The sequence below is a fragment of the Pleurodeles waltl genome, chromosome 5 (assembly GCF_031143425.1).
Source record: "Pleurodeles waltl isolate 20211129_DDA chromosome 5, aPleWal1.hap1.20221129, whole genome shotgun sequence".
Classification (NCBI taxonomy): Eukaryota; Metazoa; Chordata; class Amphibia; order Caudata; family Salamandridae; genus Pleurodeles; species Pleurodeles waltl.
Window position 1 is genome coordinate 136,778,429 of NC_090444.1, and position 20,316 is coordinate 136,798,744.

Sequence of the window (20,316 nt, forward strand, 5' to 3'; positions counted from 1 at the left end):
GGTACTTTTTTGCTTTATTCTGCACCTCATGTCAATCTCAAAAGCCAATGAGTACCACCCATCATGAACAACTGAAATGAGTGAGGCACATATGAAACAATCACCCAATTCCAAGACAGAGTTAGCTGACAACAAGATTTTCAATGATCCCAAGTACATTGACAGATACTTACTTTTAGACAGAATGATATGTCTATGCCAGCAGCCAGCAATGACTTCCTGTGTTATATTGCACAGTTTCTTATTTTCTTGTTAGTCCTCCTCAGAATAGTGGCTCCCTGCAACTACATTGCCTTAGCTGGTCTTTATTTCTTAATATATTGTTCCCAATCTGCTTATACCTAGACTTTTCATACATTCTGTTTTCAACACAAATTGGATTATTGTAACAGAACATGTCTACTGTCTTTCCAGTCCACAATAGAGGACTGCACTTAGCCGTTTGTTCGTTGTTTTACTTCTGTGCAGCTCACACGTCTTAGGAAAATATATTGAGAACAATAGCAGGTAAATGTCTTGACAAAATATTGAGTTTAAGATACCAATGGATATATCTAACGTTAAGCAAAATATGTTAATAACAAAATATTGAGGGTAGAAATATCATTGTTAAAAATATTGTTTTTTGTCACATAGTTTCAATAATATTGCTGTTTTTAATGTCCTTTTTAATAAAGTTGAAAACATTGGGTTTTTTACTTAAGTCAATGTTTTATTAAATTATTCATTTTAGACATTAGCATTCTTAGCATAATTGTTATCAATTTGTTATAACAAATGTTTTATAATTTTAAGTTCTTTACTAATTCATTTTGACATTTAAATAGTAAACTATAGTTCGGTATTGGGTTGTTGGGTTTGTGGTGGAATAGGATGGGGCATTAATTTATTTAAAATAATTTAATTTTAACTGTAAAAAGTATTCAATGATTAATAATTAAGTAAATATTTTCAATAGTGGTAATGGATTTTTACCATAATGAGTTAATAATAACTTATTTTTAAATTTAAATATTAATAATCGTAAGTTATATGTGTGTAGTGAGTTGTCTTTTTGGTACATACTTTAAAGGATATTGCTGTTTTTAAAATCCTTTTTAATATAACTGAAAAAATATAGTTTTTTAATTCACTGAATATATTTTGTTTAATATATTAATTTTAGGTGTTAATATTTTTGGTATAATTACAAATACCCTTTTTTAATTTTAAGTGCTTTACTAGTTTCTTTTAACATTTAAATGGTAATCTATTGTGCAACAGTGGCTCGTTAGTTCTGTGGTGGAATGGGATGGGACATTATTTATTTTGAAATAATTAAAATAAACTGCAAATCATTTTTATTGATTAGTTATTAAATAAATATTTGTAATTGTGATAGTATAATTATTTCCAATAATGTGTTAATAACATATTTTTAAATTTAAATATTAGTAATAGTAAGTTATTTGTGTGTAGAGGGTTGTTGGTTTTGGAGGGAAACAGGGTTGCATGTTATATAAAATATATTTGAATTGAATATTAATTTATTTTTATGCTAATTAAATACAAATTTAAGATTAATTACTTGATTTTAAAATTAGTATTTGTTTTTGAAGTGTTGTATTTCCTTATTTTCTAAACATTTTTCTATGTTTATTACGAATGCATTTTTTATATTGCTTTTGTCTGTAGAGGAATATAGTGGGAAAACATTAAAGTTATAGAATGTTTCATATAAATGATTAATAATCTGTAATTGATTAACTGATAAATATAATTTTACTGGAGTACTATTATGTTAATTATATATTTTATTTGAATTCCTAATTGCTTCAATGGTATGTGTTTTCGAAATGTTTTCTGTGGAATACTTTTTGTTTTAAAATTTGTTTTATAGTTATTAATTTTATTAAAATAATTTGATACTTATTTTAAAATGTTGAAGTTGTCTCATTGAATGTGATTATAAATACTCTTATTTTAAAAAGTTTTTCATATTTTTTTAAATATAATAATTTTTTTTTTCATGTCAATATTTTTTTTCATTTCTATTATATGTATAGAAACACAAAGTTGTGGTAAACGATGTTTAGACACTTTGGGGGTCATTACAAGTTTGGCTGATGAAAAACCCTGTCCGCCAAACACCCAACAGGGTGGCCACCGCATATGCAGCGACCTCCCCACTTGAGTTATTAAGCATTTCCTGCTAGGTCGGTAGGCGTAAACCTAAGTTTCCACCTGCTGGCCCAGTGGGAAACAGTGGGAAACAGGCTATAGCACTGTCTCCGGCTTGTAATCAAGCCAGCAGCAATGCTGTCACCTGCAGCCAGAGAACATTACAATGGTGCTGGGCAGGGGGGTCCCTGTACTGCCCATGTCAAGTGCATAGGCAGTGCAGGGGCCCCCGTGGCCCCCTTGCACCAGTTCTCCACCAGCCTTTTCATGGCAGTGTTACCACCATGAAAAGGCTGGCGGAGAACGAGGTCGTAACCCTGGTGGATTAGGATCTCTGCCACTGCCAGACTGCCGGGATCCAAGACCCTGGTGCAGCTGGTGGTCGGATCGCCAGGGTTGTTATGTGGCAGTGGTAAGACCAACACCTTTGTAACCAAGTCCAATATTTTTCGCAACAATATTTTTTACCACAATATTATGTCTTGGAGCGCAAAACTACAAAAACGTTAAATGACACTTATAGACTGCAGCACCCATTGTGCCATCCAATAAGATGGCAGTGGAAACATGGCCACTTGCATATCCTGTGTAGCCTGACTCTTGCAGATGAAAACCTGCAGGGTGGCCTGTCACAATAACCCTTATTGACAAGTGAAAACCTCACTTTTGAATATCAGTAAGTCACCCCTATATAAGCCTTGTAGTCCATAAGTCATTTAAAAGTAGGACAAGTAGAAAATTAATATTACCATGTCACTAGGGGTATGATTACGAGTTTGACAGACGGTGCGCATTTCAAGGGTGCCAGGTAGGGGAACACCTGCACTGCCCATGCCATGGGCAGTGCAGGGGCCCCTCGTGGCTCCCTGCATTTGTTCTCCACCAGCCTATTCATGGCTGTGGAATTGCCATGAATAGGCTGGGGGAGAGCAAGGTTGTGATCAGAAAGGCAGCACTGAGTTCAGGGCTGCCATGGCTGATTACAACCGGCACCGCCATCAGCCCGTTGCAATATAGAATCCTGGCGGGGACAGCGGTAGGTTGGCGGGTCTGCTCTCCAACCTCTTAATGTGGGGATTGGACCACAACAGCCATGCTGGTCCAACCGACACCTTGAGTCTGGCGATCCTAGGACCGCCAATTGGGCCCTAAGCGACAAGGCCAAAAAAGCTATTTTCACTCTGGCCGACCTAGCTGTGCCATGTAGAAAACAAGGGTACAGAATAAAGTGCCAAGATCGCTAGCTCGGGAAGGAGACAAGCTAGAAAATAATTAAACCACAATTTTTAATAGGTATTTAAAAATCAAATTCAATGGTGAAGTTAGATGTTTAATAAATATTAATGAAAAGTAACTTTTAGAAAGTTACTCTTTACCTACCTGAGCTTTCCAAAGGCTAATTATCATTAGTGTCTGCCAAATACCAGCCTGAGCTCAGTCCTGAATAATGTGTGAACAAGGTATGAAATTCCTTCTGGGAGCTACACAAAAGGTTGGTCAGAATGGGCAGAGATTACACCTCTGAGCTCTGCACATTCTTTGTGGTAGTGGTATCCTGTTGACACGACAGTGTCGAATTCTACCTGGCAGGTCTGTGTGAGCCACATCTAACACTTTGACACAGCTGAAAGGAAGAAAACAGGATATCAAGACAATTCTTGTGTGTTTCTTGTCTGGGTGCTGTAGGACCCTGCATTTGTCCTAGCTGACGTTTGCCTCTGAGTTTGTCGTGGGTACAGAGCTGACTTCAAACTGAGTTTTAGTGTTAGATATGGGAATACTAGTGATTACCAAAGTGCACTTCCTGATACACCCACAACACCCAGAGCCCAAGTTTAATTTGACTGAAAACATTTGCCATCTTGAAAATTGCATGACACATGGCCTTTAGGACGTGTGCAGTAATACAAACAGGAACCACTGAAACCTTGGTAGGGTTTCCCCTGGAAACGTTTACCTCATTGGTTAGGGAGCATCCGGGAACCCTCCTCAATACACTAGCTAGGCACCAATGTGGCATCCCAAGGCACCCAATAAGAACACTTTCTGGATCTGTGGAAGAAAAGAAGAAGACAAGACCTGCTGTCTGTGACCCAGGAGGAGCCAAAAGGACTGGCTTGCTCTTTCTTGCACCCAAGACAAAGAAGTGGACTTCAAGGGTCCTCTTGCTGACCTCCTTTGTTGCTCCAGGCATACAACAGACCCCCAAAAAACTGTTTTTTCAAAGTGCCTAGCTGAGTAATGGCAGCTGTACTTGGACTGGCCTCTGCCTGATACCCTGAAAGTCTCTACATTGCCTCCCCTGAGAAACTAGGGGCCTTAAAAGTGTACTCTTGTGGTTGCATGGAACAAAAGGAAAGTCTGGAACTCCTGAAAGACTTTAGTTCCAGTGCTCCAGATTCTCTGTGGTATCCATCACAAAAGTATTTCACAGGCAGTTTCACAGCACTGGATTTAATTTCAGCTTTGTCCTGGGCAGAGAACTCCTTACCTCTGGAAAAGCAATAAAGTCATTTTCTGTGTTGAGACTCAGAAGGTTTTTAACCAGAAAATGTAAAAGTTCCAGAGCATTAGTGGAACCAATCTGCTTTCATTACCCAATCTATAATTCAATGGCAGTGACTACAGCTTCAGCTTAAATCTGCGTGGAGAGGATTTTCAAATCAAACAAATGACAAAGGCCTCATTTTGAGTTTGGCAGATGGAAAAGCCGGGGTTTCACGTATGTTGCGTATAAGATTTAAACATGTTAGTTTGTGGAAGCATAGCAACACATGAAGCATGGAAGCACATTCAAAGTGTGATGCTTTCTCAGCTAATCACATGTTAAATAACACCTATTCCCCATGGCCCCACACTCACCTCCCCTCAGGTCTGATGAAGCTGCAATATAAGCAAATGTGTCCAAGTTAATAATGTCAATCACAGGGCTAACCACTCGAGATGGATTCTGAAATAAAAGAAACAACAACATAAAATGTGTGAGAATTAGTATGCTTATGCATTCAGAACAGCATCTATTATTATCATCTATTACTGGTAGACTAACAAGATACATTAGAGGGACTGTAAGAAAAGGAATTAACGATTGGGGTGGATAGTACTCCACCACAACTAATAATGTTACTAACCTGTTAAGTCCAGTGAAAGGCTTCAATAATAAAAACATAAGCTTAACTCCTGGTAGCTATTGCAGAGAGTATACAGGCTTAACTTGAAACATTATTTAAAGCATTAGAATTACCAAAACATTTAAAATGTCAATGATACAACACAGGGGCCCAACTGCCATGGAAAAATGAATAAGTAATTGACAAAAATCCAATATCCTAAGGTAGGATTTCTTTAAAAATGTAAGTTCAAATAGTGCTGAAAAGTTCCAAATGTAGTCAATGGTTGCAATGGACTGGCTCCTATGGGCAGTCTGATGTTGACTGTGATGGAACCAGGGTTGAATAAACAAAGTGAATAGTGCTGCTAAAAGTTCAGAAGTAGGAAAATTTGAAAACATTTCCGTTTGCACATCAGAAGGGACTTTGTCACTTTTTGTGAGGAAAGGCATTGACATGTCTTATATTTACCACTGCATATTGGGAATTTGTCACTTTTCCAGAAGATAAACCCCCTGAACGTATTTTCACTGAAACTGTAGCCATCAATATTGAACTAAAGAATGGATACCTGAAGTCCTGTGGGTTCTCTGGAGCTTTCAACATTTAATTCTGAAAACATTCTAAAACACAACACAGAATGGGACTTAGTTTTCTCAAGGGACTTGGGAGTTGATCATTTTGCAGAACAAAGTGGAAACCCAATCCAACATTATGGAGCTGCCAGTTGGATACTTTTCCAGCCAATTCAGCTGAAACTCTAGGACTAACGTTTTTAAAAGTTTCTAAATTTTCTTCTACTGCCCAAGCAACCACAGAAGTACAGTTCTAAAGCCTCCAGGACCTCGGGGTGGCACATGGAGACCCTCAGAGTGTCAGGCAGAGGCAGTTCTAGCTGAGTTGCTTCTGATTGTCTGGGCACTTCATTGAAAAAATGCCTCTTGCACCCTGTCGTGCCCCTATAGCCATATAACAGGTTGGTTAATAGACCCTTTAAGTCCACTTCTTGTCCCAGGTCCAAGTGGTCTCCTCACAAGTCTCAAACAACAGGTGCCACCCTTTTTCAGTTCTTCCACGGTTAAAGAAAGTGCTCTGAGGAAGCTGCCTGCTGCATTTATGCATGACACCAGTTAGTGAGCAGGATTGACTCCAGGATTTTCCCCAACCAATGAGGTAAATGTTCCTAGGAGCAACCCTATCCCCTTTTTGTCACAAATCCTGTTTACCCTACTGCAAACAATACCACAGTGAACCTTATTCCCAGAATCCAAGATGAAGAGACCCGTCTCCCCTTATGCATAGCCTGTGTGCACAACCAGAGGTGTGGCCTGGGTAATAAGCATTGCCCTCCTCTGTGATCCCTCATAAATGGTTACGGGGTAGTTTTGCTCTCAATTATGTTTGTACCAGAATAACTATGGGAACAAAGGATGGACTTTTCCAGGTCAATTAGGGCCAGATGTAGCAAAGGGTTTTTCCCATTCTGTGTCAATGGGAAAATGTGTTTGTACATATGGCCCTTAACGTGCTTGTGACGGGCAGGCCCCTTTACGGTTAATGAAGTTCCTGGGCCTTCTCCAACTGCCAGAAAAAGAAAACACATGTTTACCATCAGGCCACTGTCCCTGGTCTGAGAGCAGTTTTCACATCTTATTAAGGTCACATGTTTCACAGCTGTGAAAAAAGACAGGGAGGAATTATCCCTGGTGCCATGAGTAAACCCAGGGTAGAGAAATGTACCCCTCTTTCACAAGGGTGAGAGGAGTAATACGCCTCACCTTAGTTTAAGCAAGGCGGTTGGGTACACACCATTCCCACACTTGGTCAATTTGAGGGTTTGGAAAAATCTACCCAGAAGCCCATGGACAAAGGGGGAAGAAATATTACTAAAGGAGTCATGGTATTGGGTGTGGTAGAGCTACACACTACTCCCAGCCTTTGCCATGGCAGCAGGCAGAAAACATGACCTTGGCAAAAGAAAGAGATTCCAGGGAGTGAATTCTTACCCTACCACAAGGAAAAGCAGGGGAATATGTACACCATTTCACTCTTAAATATGGTGGAAATTTAAAACATAAACCAGTCACTGTTGTGAAACTCCCTCTTTCCAATCAGTGCCATCAGGCTTGCCTCAAACGAAATAAGAGACAGTCATGCTTAGAACAAATGGAAACACCTGAAAAAGTAACTAAAATGTGACTCTGGTTGGCAGGATGCAATAGAGCCTAAGAAACAAAACCTATGAAGAAAGCAATTTTAGATTATAAGGTACTTTCTTAGTCAACACTTTAATGTCTCTCAGACTTTAGCCCAAGCATTACATGTTTTCACACTGTCCATAGTACATTTTTGTATGCACATTATCATATAACAAATTATATCAATGACAAAGCCACATGGACATCCACATTTACCACTGCAAAACCCTTTCATAGCATTAAAGAAGGCATAAAGGGCAATCATATCCTATAATATAGGGGATATGCTACAACATAGCATTACACCTCATAATCATAACAAGAGCCCTATCATCAATGATATAAGCCTACATTAAATATTAATATCTTCATACACAAATCAACTATTTTGTAATGAACATTTAAATTCACAGTTATCCACATACTTACTTGGTCTCTTGTTCATACCTCAAATTTGCTTTCCACAAGAGAAGAGGTGTTGGATCTAATGTTAAGAGAGCTAATGTTAAATTGGTACCTTAATGTTGGACCTGAGAGCCTGGCATGTACGCCCCCACCAAACGTTTTACCTTCCCTCCTTCTGTTTCGTTGAATTCTTTTTTGTTGGCTTTAGCACTCTGAACCCATTACAAATCCTAACCAGTGCTAAACGTGCCGGTGCAATCTCTTTTAAACATGGTAAAATTGGCTTACACTTGTTTGAAACATCTAATTTACTTGTAAGTCCCTAGTAAAGGGGTACTAAATTTACCCAGGGCATGTAAATTTAATGCTACTAGTGGGCTTGCAGCACACATTTTGCCTACCCCTAAAGTAGTTCTTTAAAATATCTCGTAGGTGTGCCATTGCAGCCTGTAGTGCAGTTTTAAACTGCCATTTCGAGCTGCCAAAAATAAAACTTTCACTAGGCCTAAACCGTCCTTTTTAATATGATAAATACTAAAATGCCCATAGTGAAATTATGAAAAGTCTGTGATTGTTGAACAAGGCCCCCTCTGCAGGGCCACCCCAAAACTTTTTGCGTTTACCCTTTACTTTTTTCTGATTTTCTTTTTTTTTTAGCCTTAGGACCCCGTGCACTTTACCAATGCTAGCTATTGCTAAAATGCTGGTAAAAGTGGCTTGTACTCAATTGACCTGTTTAATGTAAATAAAAGTCCAATGTAGGAGCAGAAAACCATGTACTTATAGGATAGCATTGGGGCTCCTTATTGTATTTAATAAACAGTGCGGGTGGGAAATGAAATGCACTTCAAAGCCACTGTCTAGAAGCTTCTCCCACCTTCTGGAACCATGGTACCGGGACATAAAAAGGGTACCTCAGACACCAACTGTTACATACAATTCTGGACCTATGAATATTCTGCAAGGAAAGGGGCTACAAGGACTCCTTCTCTCCCCAACGAGGAAATAAGGGTAACTCACATCTCATGCTTCAAGGGTATTGCAGCCCACTTCTCAGTAGATATAGCTCCTGATAGCAAGAGCCTTTAGGGAAGGTATCGCTGGTTTAACAAAGAGTGCTGGTCCTCAAACAAGCATCTAATTCAAGCTATTAAATCTAAGGATGTAAACGCCATTCGCTCAGCTACAAAGTCTTACAAATCAGCTATCTGCAAAGCCAAGCGTGAACAAGATGACAAGTGGTGGGCATCGTTTAGTGACACTGCACTCTGTTCCCTAGTAGCGCACGGCCCAGGAAACAGCAAATTTAGCATTACAACTCATATTGCTCCAAAGGACACGGTAGACCATTTTAGTAGGTTGTAGTCTAATGACCATGATAGTACAACTTCTGAACATAAGGACTCTTGCTCAAATATTACTCTAACATCCACTCTTCCAATGCTCCAACTGTTCTCCCAAGCAGACATAGCATATTCTTTAGGTACTCTAAAGCGTGGTAGGGCACCTGGCTCGGATGGTGTTCCAGCAGACCTATTCTTAACCGATATTGCAATCTGGTCAACATATATCACCATCATAGCAAATGCAATAGCATCTGGGGTGCCAATCCCTGAGTCCTGAAAGGGGGCCATTGTTGTCCCGATTTTAAAAAGGGTGACAGAGCCCTCCCCTGTAATTATAGGGAAAATAGCTTAATAGATTGCATGCAGAAAGTGTTCTGTCACTGCTTTTTGAGCAATATTCAAGACATGATGACTGAACACGACATCCTTAGTACCCTCCAGGCAGGTTTTTGTAAAAAAAATATCTACCATTGAGCAAGCCCTTAGGTTTTCGCTTTTATATTGGAAAACTCTTTGTATTGGCAAAGGGATTTGAAATTTGCTTTCGACCTAGTAACCTGTAACCAGCTGTGGGAAGTCGTTTCCCTAATGGCAATCCCCGAGCACATTCTTGTACTATTAATTCGGCTCCATGAGGGTAATTATACATGTGTCAGGTGGGATGACAAGGGGCAGCTAACTGACAGAATCCAGGTGTCAAGGGGTGTAGAGCAAGGGTGCACCCTTGCCCCCACCCTGTACTTTTTGTACATTAATGATATCGTCCCCTCTCTACTCAGAGTGGAGGCTGAAGCACCATCATTAGGCACACAGAATATTCAGGTCTTGCTCTTTGCAGATGATACACTGCTGATTTCCAAGACCCCAAGCAGATTACATGAACTCCTCACGTGCTTTGAGGAATTTTGTTCCATGCGGGGGCTTAAAATCAATGCTTCTAAAACGAAACTGATGACGCTCAATCCCCACAGATCCTTCAGAGGAAAGTTTATTCTCAAGGGTACCCCACTTGAAAAGGTGGGCACATTTAGTTACCTGAGCATAATGTTAACTGAACAAATGTCTTGGAAATCACATATTGCAAAGCAAGCACTAAAACTAAAGCAAGCAACAGGGGTTTTAATAGAGGATTTTAACCGCTTGCATACCAAACCAATACGCCCTGCAATCCAGATATATGAAGCCAAGGTAGTGAGTTCAGCCCTTTATGGGGCTGAACTGTGGGGCTATGCCAAAGCCCAAAAAAATAACGATTTCTGAAAATAATTTCCCAAGAAATCTTGTGTCCCTCCCGCCAAGTACTCCACTGTTCCCCCTGTTTAAAGACCTAGGCTTGAAATGCATTGGCCACAAAGCCTCCCTACGTCCCCTTTTGTACTGGCAGAATCTTTGGACAACCCCAGAGCTTGCCCCCTTTACTGTAGCCCTGCAGGTCATTTAGAAGCTGACCATTCTCATAGTATTCTCTGGCTTAGACACATCAAGGGGCTACTTTATTCACTTGGGCTTAGAGAACTCTGGGATTCTCCAAATACTACCTCCTTTCCTTCAAAAAGCGACCTCAAAAAATTGTATTGGCATATGGTAGACTCTGAAGATCTGAGGGTTGCACTTCACTCTACACTATTATGTGATTTTGCCAACCTAAAAGAGACGTGCAAATACGAGGCTTTCTGGGACATAATCACAGTGCCAAGAGAAAGGAAGTTGTACTTCCAGCTCCGCATTGGCATCTTGCCACTAAGATTACTTACCAGTAGGTGGTCACATGAAGAAACAACCATCTGCCCAGCTTGCAAAGCACCCATTGAAAACCTCCCTCATGTCCTATTTGTCTGCCCTGCATATGTTTCCTCTCATAGGAAATGGCTGGCCCATAGCTTGTAGACTGCTGGGAGTTTGCAGGTCCAACACAGCCCTCCGAATTCTCAGATCAGACACTTGCCCGATGTTAGTGATTACTATTACCAAGTTCCTTGGGGCAAGTTGGATTGTCAGAGGAAAACTTTTATCAGTATAATGGTTTTAGCAAGAATGTATTAATTCCTCTGGGAGTGCATTTATTTGTATTATTTTTATCTAATCACATGTACTGTACATATTTTTATATAACCTTGTATATTTATTTATTGCTGCTATGTGCTTTTATGGCTCTTGTAGCTGAAATAAAGTTCTCTTGACTGACTGACTCCTTCTCTGCTTGACTACTGCTCTGAAGGAACTGCTGCCCTGCTATGCTGACTACTATCCTCTTGCCTGGGTGAGAAGGACTGAACCCACATCTCTTGAACCAAGAACTCAGAGTAACTCCAATAATTATTTGTCTGGCCTCCTGATCTGAAGCCTCAGGGCCATAACAGGCTTCTACCAACCTTGCATCTGCACTTGGACAATGCCATTTATGAGTCTTCCCAGCCAAATGGTGCCATCCCAGTCTTGGACCCTTAAAAGTGGGCCTAAAGATGCTTGCCAGCACTGTGGATCCAGCTGAACCAATGCATTTCTGATGTACTATACAACCTTGAGCAGAACCAACACATCTCTGCTGCTTGGACTGGACCTCCCCCAAAGACCTGCATCGCCTCCGCAGCCCACGATGCCTTTAGAACCATCACTGCCCGACAAAATCTCTGCTCAGACCCTCAGATCCCTCATCAATAGCAGCCTTGATGATGCACCAGACTATGCATCGCAGCCTCGTCCCTCTTTGGCACCTACGCATCACCCCGACTGCGTGCCACATCCCCTATGCCTGAGTTTGCTTCACAAGTAACATTGTTGATGATCCTCTATGACGATGCAGTCCCTTGCATCGCAGCCTCACTACATCTTGGAACCAATGCATTGCTTCAGCTGCATGACACATTTTCGACACGGATCATACCAATGCTTTGAAAACCAGGTTTTAAGACTCTTTGCTCAGAGGACCTAACTGGGTCACTGTGGGTGGCCCATGCTCTATTAAAGTTGGCCAGACCTTGTGACTTTGTCCTGGTCATGTGCAACCAAATCTCCCCAGATGGTGCTTTACGGCTTTTGGCACTATTTTCACTAGAATCTTTAAAACTGAATATCCCCAGTTCTACTAATTGGATGTTTGTTGTTTTAGTCTTGTTTTCTTTATTAAAAATACTCTATTTTTTCACTCTGCTGTGGATTCCTTCTTATGATGTGTTTTCACTATGTTACTGTTTGAGGTGTTGCACAAGTACTTTACAGGTTGCCCCTAAGTTAGGCCTGACTGCTCTGTCACAAGCTACCTGAGGGTCGAGCACAGATTAATTTAGGGTTGGGTTATGCCTCACCCTGACAAGGACTGTGGTTGCTGCTTGACCAGGGTTCACATCCCAGTCAGCCAACAACCCAATTTCTTACAGTGATAAATCCTGTAGTCCCCATTATTATGAAACACCCATGTCATACCCATCAGGCCTGAGATGCAATATCACGAGAATACTTGACTAACACCATAGGTCAGGTTTGTGTACATAGATATCTGTAATTTTAATCCTCAGTATTTAGCTGTGTATGTAGTAAAGTACTTTTTCTTTTCCAAGGTAGTATCACTGTCTGCAAATTGGGTTACTGGGTGGTAGAAGCTTGTGATGCTGAGTTTAGAGTACCTAGCTCACGGCACCTCCTTGGGTAAGGCTTGAACCGCTCTGCCTCACTGTCCTGAGGTCAAGTGCTAAAACTGGTGTACCTGACCTTAGTTGTGTGTCTGGAGACCCAGGACGCCAGAGGTAAACAACACTGTTTGTGACATTTGGGGCCCAGAAAACCCTGATTACAGTGGGGCCCCATAAAATTTTTCTCTCAAACTACCTGAATTTAAGTCTTGCAATTGTTACTTCAAAATATGACTGATTAGGTTCTTCACGGGCCCTTCTGATACCCTTCTATTGTATCTACCCAAGCCTCTTGGAGAACATACCTCTTTTATCCTTTGCAGCAGAGGAAGAAGCCAGTCCTTGTTCACCTCACAATGGCTGTCTAGAAATGTCAGGACCCCGGCCTGGGCCACATCTGCACCACGGACTCGGGAACGCATCAAACCTGCTTGAAGACACAGCTCAGGCAGTCAAGAAGTCCAGAGAACAAACTGCAGCACACAACTGAAGAAACATACACACGTAGCATGAAGACACCCAGAGTAATCCAAGGGAACTACCGTTGAAAGAAAAAAGGTAACTGTTCGTAAATGAATTTAGATGGCACCTTTGCAGTCAAGGTGCATTTCTATTGATATAACCAAACTCCTGTATCCTTTTAAAACACATGTTCTCAAATGACTCATAATGCCTAAATAAATGAGATCAGAAATTAGCATGTCATTGCCACTGAAATATGACTAAATTGGTGATGTGTTTGGGTAAGGTAATCTGCAAGAACTTTTAATTTACAAGATTGTCTGCATGTATCTCCTCTCAAATACTAGTGTGAAAACAATTAAAATGTCCTAAAAGCAAATGGATGATAATGCATCAGCTTAGACATGTCTGCTTGTGTATTTATTTTAGGGCAATTTGTCTATAGAGCTGACCTCACAGCATAACAATCGACTAAGAACAGTACATTATAAAAGAGATACAGACCAGGTAAATTAAATAAACATATTTACGGTAAGGGTCATTTGCAAAATTCATTCGCATAGGGGTATTAGTCCGTATTTATTGAATAATAAATACAACAGTTTGAAGATGTAAAGGCTTAAAGAAGAAAAAAAACATTTCTGCTCAAATAAATGTATACCTACAACTAATTGGTACTAGCCCACAGAAAAAGCTGAATATGGAGACTTCTGTCTGAAATACTGATGCACAGAATCACGAGTTGGTGTGTTTTTTTAACTACTAATTCCATATATGACCATGAAATTTGCGAAAGTGTGAATTTTCTAATATTTTGTAATGATTTCTAACGTTTTAATCATTTGATGAATCAACATGCGAAAACGGGTGACTTTTGTAAATGGTTGCCATTATTCATTTTTGTTCTCTGGCTAAGCAAAACTCTAGCTGAAGTCGTAGTTATTTTCTGTTGCTCAATGCCTACATAAAAGAGTGTGCGTAATAGCTTAATAAATGTGTAAACAGCTACCCCTAGCGGGTTGCTGCACTATGTCTTACAAGGTCAGAATTTATTAAGCCATTACACAAGTTGGAATGTTCTATTGTTTAAATTGTCACTAATACGTGGTTTCTTCGTCAAGAATGGAAGTAAATGTTACAAGATGAGAAGGTTCTTCCTGAGAAGAGAAGCTTAGATGAGATAGAACAATGGAGTCACAGACGAGAAGGAAGAGGAAAAGTTACTGTTATGAATGTGTCCTGGTTATTGCCAATGTCAATGTATTTTGAGTTATCAATTAGAACGACTATTTGTTGAATTGTAAAACACCCCATGTACTGAATAATCATAAACTTCTTGAAGATTAGTAGAACAGCCTGAGTAGGATTTTCTGGTGTTCATTCTTTTTCAGTCCTCATCATTCTTATTCTTCTTGTTCTGACTCAATTAAATGGTGGTTCGAGTCGGATTAGCGATGTGGGTTTAGCTGTCGATAGGCCTGATTCTCTGAAGACTTACCTGATCGTGTCCCTTTGCTGAAGTAGACTGCATGTTGTTGTTCTATGGGTAATGTATGAAATTGCATTGATATATGTGTCTATTTTGCTTTGCAGGTACCAGCTGCAACTTATAATTAAATTGCTGCATAATAATAATTTTTTTTTAATAACCTGAGCTAGTGTGATTTTCTAAATTTGTGTTTCTAAATTCTTTTACATGAAGTCCAATATGTTAATGTTAATTTGTGGTTAGTGAGGGAATCTACCTTCACATGCTCATGATTTATATTGACACGCTTTGATTGATTGTACTAATGTATACTTGACCTTTATTGCCAATTCTAGTATTATTAATAAGTGTTATGATACTTGGGATTATTTGCTTGATTGTTTTAATTAAAATCAGATACATAAGACGTTCTAACCAGCCACTTTTGATTCTATATACTTATCATTTATGCTTGAGAGTTATTTTTGTGACATTAGCAATGTTAATCTAAATTTACAAATCTTCTTAATAAACTGGTGTGGTTATTGTTGAGGCCCAAATCTTTGAATAAAATGATTACTGTTGATGATTACATTACTCATTATTGACATCCCCTCAATCGCAATGTCGTGCAGATCCACTGACTTCTTGCGCAAAATCCACTATTCAATTTAAAGGAATAGCTAGGATTTTGTGGCGCTGCAGCAACGTCAATTCACCAAAATGCCTGGGTAGCAGAAGGGACATCCCACGCCATCTGACTTTTATGTTCACTCAAATATACACACACACATTCCCACATATACAAACTGCTGCTCACATAAACACACTCACCCACAAGCATGCACACAACATACTTTTAAAAGCATATTTTACTCACCTCAGTTGCCAGGGACAGTCATATTCCAGCTAATTGTATTCCATTCTTTATTATACTAATAGTGAATAATGTATAATAATTTACTATTAGAGTAATAAAAAATGACAAAAAACAATGAAAGTAGGGCTCCAACGAGATGCCTATGCATTCCCTGCACTGATTTTGTCAACTCTGAGGCCAGGGTATGCAAAGACAGTTCCAGAAGAAGCCCTGCCAAGTGCAATGCACTTTGTGTTAGAATAACGCATTTTAGGTAATTTTCTTGCATTATCACAATGCCTGAGATTGTCATGCAAAAGAACAGTGTCCTGAGGGGCGATAAACCCAACTTCTTCCAGTTTCTCACTTTACTAGCTTAGCTCCGAGTACTGTTTATCAGAGGCCACAAGGTGGGGCTGCTGTACAAAGGAAGGTATTGCCCTGTTCCTCCTAGCATGCGGACAGCAGGAGGGAGGATGCAGAGCGGAGTGTGCCTGCCAGCCCCACACACGAGTGTGGGGTGAACACATCGCAGACCCTCCACCTCTCCCTAGCTCTCGTTGTGTCCCAGAGAGTTTCTTCTTGCACCAATATTCCTCAGCATCAAAGTTCCAGGGCCCCATAGTCCAATCACTGGTCCTTGGGTAGATGGGGACACTCAAGGGAGATCTGGTGCTCCTGGAGGGGGCCTCACACATGCCTCCTCCCCACAGGCTATTAATCAAACAACGATGTTCCGACCCCCAGGAGGTTGGCCATTCTAGGATTAATGAAGAGAAAGTGTGGAGGAGCGCATTACACCTGAGGTTAAAAGGGCATTAAGTTAGTGCCCTTCCATTTCTGTAGTTTTGAAGCAGTTTTAAGATCTTCTTAGAGTTTCTCGTTGCTCAAATGGGTGTAAATTCTGATATTTATATCTTTCCCTCGTCTTCATTGCTTGATTTTGCGTGCACGAGAATGTCACTCTTAGTTGTTGAAATGTCACCATAATTACACTTAAATTATGAAAATGTCACACATGGCAATCTGAAACCTTGGCAGCTATGCAGAGGTCGCAAAGGGCAAGCCAGGGATTGCAGTTGCAACCTCTAAATGACGTCCATGTTTATGACTAGGGAATGTCTGGACTCCAGAAAATTAGATGGTAAGTACTGTGGGAAAGAGGGATTCGTAAAAACTATGAAGGTATTCACAATCATTTTGCACGGTCTTCCCAGGACTGGAACACATAGTTGCTCCTACAGAAAGCACATTTGGTGTTTTTCCAAGTTGAGAAAGTGAATGCAGCGCCCTCGATGTCAAATTATTCAGGATGTGTGAAAACAGTTTCTCATCCTGTAAAAACAATTTCCAGCAGCTGGAGAAAAATAAGCATAAGCAAAAGCAATTGTGTTGAATTTAACAATGCTTTGGAGTCTCAGTTATTGACTTGGCCAATGCTGAAGATGCTTTCAAAGTGTGATGGCATTGACAAAGTCACTAGCGCTATCTGAAATTATAATGCCCCTGATTTAAGAAAAGTGACACTGCATTGGGTGCAGTGCCACGTTTCTTGCACCCCTTAGATTCCCCCCTAACACCACCATGTGTGCGCCATATCTAGGATTCTGAGCACCATGGCGGTAGTTAGGGGAACTAGTGTCAAAACATTTTATGCTCGCTCGGAGCTTTGCAGGATTAGCATAAAAAATGTTGACGCTAATCCTGCAAAGCCCACTGAGGCCCATTGTAAACAATGTGCCTCCTTTTAACGCCTGCTCTAAGCAGGCATTAAAAGTGCTGAAAAAAATGATGCAAAGAAATCTTCTAGATTTCTTTGCGCCATTTTTTCAGTCCCCCTAACAGGGGAACATCCCATTTGCATACATTATGCCTGGCCAAAGTGTTAAAAGTGGCACAATCAATGCATTGCGCTACTTTGCAAATTTGGCGCTGCGATTTTGGCCTTGTTGGGCCACAATACCATTTAAAAAATGACGCTAATGTGGGGACAAGCTGGTGGTAGGGGCTCTTAAATCAACCCCAGTGTTTTTATACTTTTAGTTTTATCAAAGTATTGTAAACAATGGTTTCATACGTTCAAGATGGTCATCAACATCCACACTTCGTAATGCAACATAAGGAGGCAACATGGTGGCTATAGTGAAAGTAAGAAGACATTGATTTTTTATTTTGAAGATGGTCAGTGGTTGAGTCGTTGAGTTGTATCACACAATTTGGGTGGACAGCTTGAATGTATAGAAAACAATGTTTTTATAACTTTAAGTTTGTCTGTGACTTCTATTAGGTTTTCTATTACCAGCACATTTTTAAAAAGTAGCACTGTCAAAGCCAACAGTGGTGGCCACCATGGATCGGAAGAGGGTTGCAAGGGAGGGAAAGAAGACACAGGAAAGGGGCATCAAGAGGTGCAGCAAAGAACTGGAAGACAACATTCAGAGGATCACCAAGCCCTCCATTCAGCAGCTAGTGCCGAGTAGAGGAACACTGGGAAACAAGAATGGAGGAAAGAGACGAGGTGGAGGAGGATCAAGCTCCCCAACAAAGGGCATCATCCAAACGGCTGCCTAACGCACCACAGAGTGTGATTGGACAGGACTGTGACAGTGGAGGGATGGAGCTGGTGTGGGAAAAAGTATGAGAAAAGTATGAATGAGCTCTTACCGCAGAAAAAGCAGAGGAATGAGCAGGACATACACTAACACACAATGCTAAATTAGAACTGAAAGTTAAAAAAAAAAGAAAAATAGCTCCATGACACAAAGAGTGGAAGGATATACCTTATCCAATGAAAAGTAAGGTTAAGGAAGAAATGCACCACGGGTGGTACAAACATTAGAATGGAGAGAAAACCCATCAATTAAGGAGCAAGGATGTGAGAAAGGCAAAAAAGGCATTCGCTCATGAGCAAGGGCCTGATCCAAAATCTTCTATGTAGCATTGCAACCAGTGTTGTCTGGGACAGGCTGCTGAAGGTGTCTGCAACGAGAACAAATATTTAATGCGTCATGTGCACGAGGCCACGTGCTGAAGGCAAAGCCCCATGCAAACAAGTGAATTTCAGCTTTCCAGTACATTTGCTGTCCAGACCGTACAAGAGGATACAGCTCTCGCTATATTATGGAGATCCTCTCGGTGATGACAACATTTCTTTTGGCGATGTTTTCTCTCATCACTTCAACGCCTTGCATATATTGGTAAACAAGGAAAATAAGAACTGCCATAAGTTAATGGACTTTTTGAAGTTTGGTTCAGTTAGAGCGGGCTGTTTCATGCCTTGTTTGTACGCTCCATTTTCTACCGGCCAGGAACTACTTTAATTGTGGTGACAGCTACCACAACATTTTTCGACGGTTTTTTAAACTCTGTATTGGTTACAAAAGTCATAGCCTGCTTATGCTACCATCAATGAACACGTTTTGCATGATTGATACTCAATGGTGCATAAAGGGCTGGCTTTTGAGTGGTGCCCGGGCGCTGACCTCAGGGGGACGCAGTGTTTAGCAATAACTTCCGAAACATGCAGTTTAAAAGCACCTGCTGAAAAGTTCCATGGGCGTTTAACCTTCAAGAAACAATTAAAATGTCAAGATACCTCTTGTGATTAATTTTCCTGATAGGGAGAGAGATGGGAGTGTTGCCCAGTGGCAGCTTTGACTCAAAATAAAGTAGCACAGAGGGTTAATATTCCTCCTGCAAAAACAGAACTATGGGGCATATTTAACCCCTTCGCTGCCAGGCCTTTTCCCCCTCCTGTGCCGAGCCTTTTTTTGGCTATCTGGGGCAGTTCGCGCTTAGGCTCTCATAACTTTTGGTTCACATAAGCTACCCACGCCAAATTTGCGTCCTTTTTTTTCCAACATCCTAGGGATCTGGAGGTACCCAGACTTTGTGGGTTCCCCTGAAGGAGACCAAGAAATTAGCCAAAATACAGTGAAAAATTTGTTTTTTTTCAAATAAATGGGAAAAAAGGGCTGCAGAAGGCAGCTCGTGTTTTTTTCCCTGAAAATGGCATCAACAAAGGGTTTCACCATCTTCCCAGCTTTCAGGAACAGGCAGACTTGAATTGGAAAACCCCATTTTTCAATAAAATTTAGACATTTTACTGGGACATACCCCATTTTCACTATTTCTTGTGCTTTCAGCCTCCTTCCAGTTAGTGACCAAAATGGATGAGAAACCAATGCTGGATCCCAGAAAGCTAAACATTTTTGAACAGTAGACAAAATTCTGAATTCAGCAAGGGGTCATTTGTGTAGATCCTACAAGTGTTTACAACAGAAAATAACAGCTGAGGGAGGAATCCAAGATGGCGGCCGGATTTCCCGGCTGATCGCCACTACCGCTCTAGCCCACCTTCAGATCACACGCGGCTCCCATTCACCCGCGAAAGCCGCGGATGCCGCGGACGCTGTGCGCCTGCAGCACGGACTGCTGCGGGCGCTTCACAGCTTTCTGGTGGCCCCCGCTAGGATCGGGGCCGCGTCGGCAAGCACCGGAGGGCTCCGCAAGAAGATGCGAACGCGGCGCTCGCCCTAGACCCACGCTCCTGTTCCTCTCGACCGAGCACGACCCCCGCCGTTTCTTGGCAACTTTGGCTGGCTTGTGGGGCGTGTGGGATGCCCTGATGACGCCGAAGTTAAACAGGACCCCTCGCTCCTTACGGGCACGGCAGAACC

General features: G+C 41.0%; 1 protein-coding gene across 2 annotated transcripts in view; it reads right to left on the bottom strand.

Annotated features, from left to right (window-relative positions):
• The window catches only part of GALNT14 (polypeptide N-acetylgalactosaminyltransferase 14), a 1,192,033-nt gene that overhangs the window by 230,532 nt on the left and 941,185 nt on the right, over positions 1-20,316 (bottom strand). The window contains exons 6-7 of one of the 2 annotated variants that reach the window (XM_069233809.1): positions 13,154-13,278; positions 5,023-5,110 (exon numbers count right to left, since the gene is read on the bottom strand). In XM_069233809.1, coding sequence (XP_069089910.1) covers positions 5,023-5,110; positions 13,154-13,278 — 213 coding nt within the window. The remainder of the gene's footprint in view (positions 1-5,022; positions 5,111-13,153; positions 13,279-20,316) is intronic. The other variant, XM_069233810.1, reaches the window with a different exon arrangement.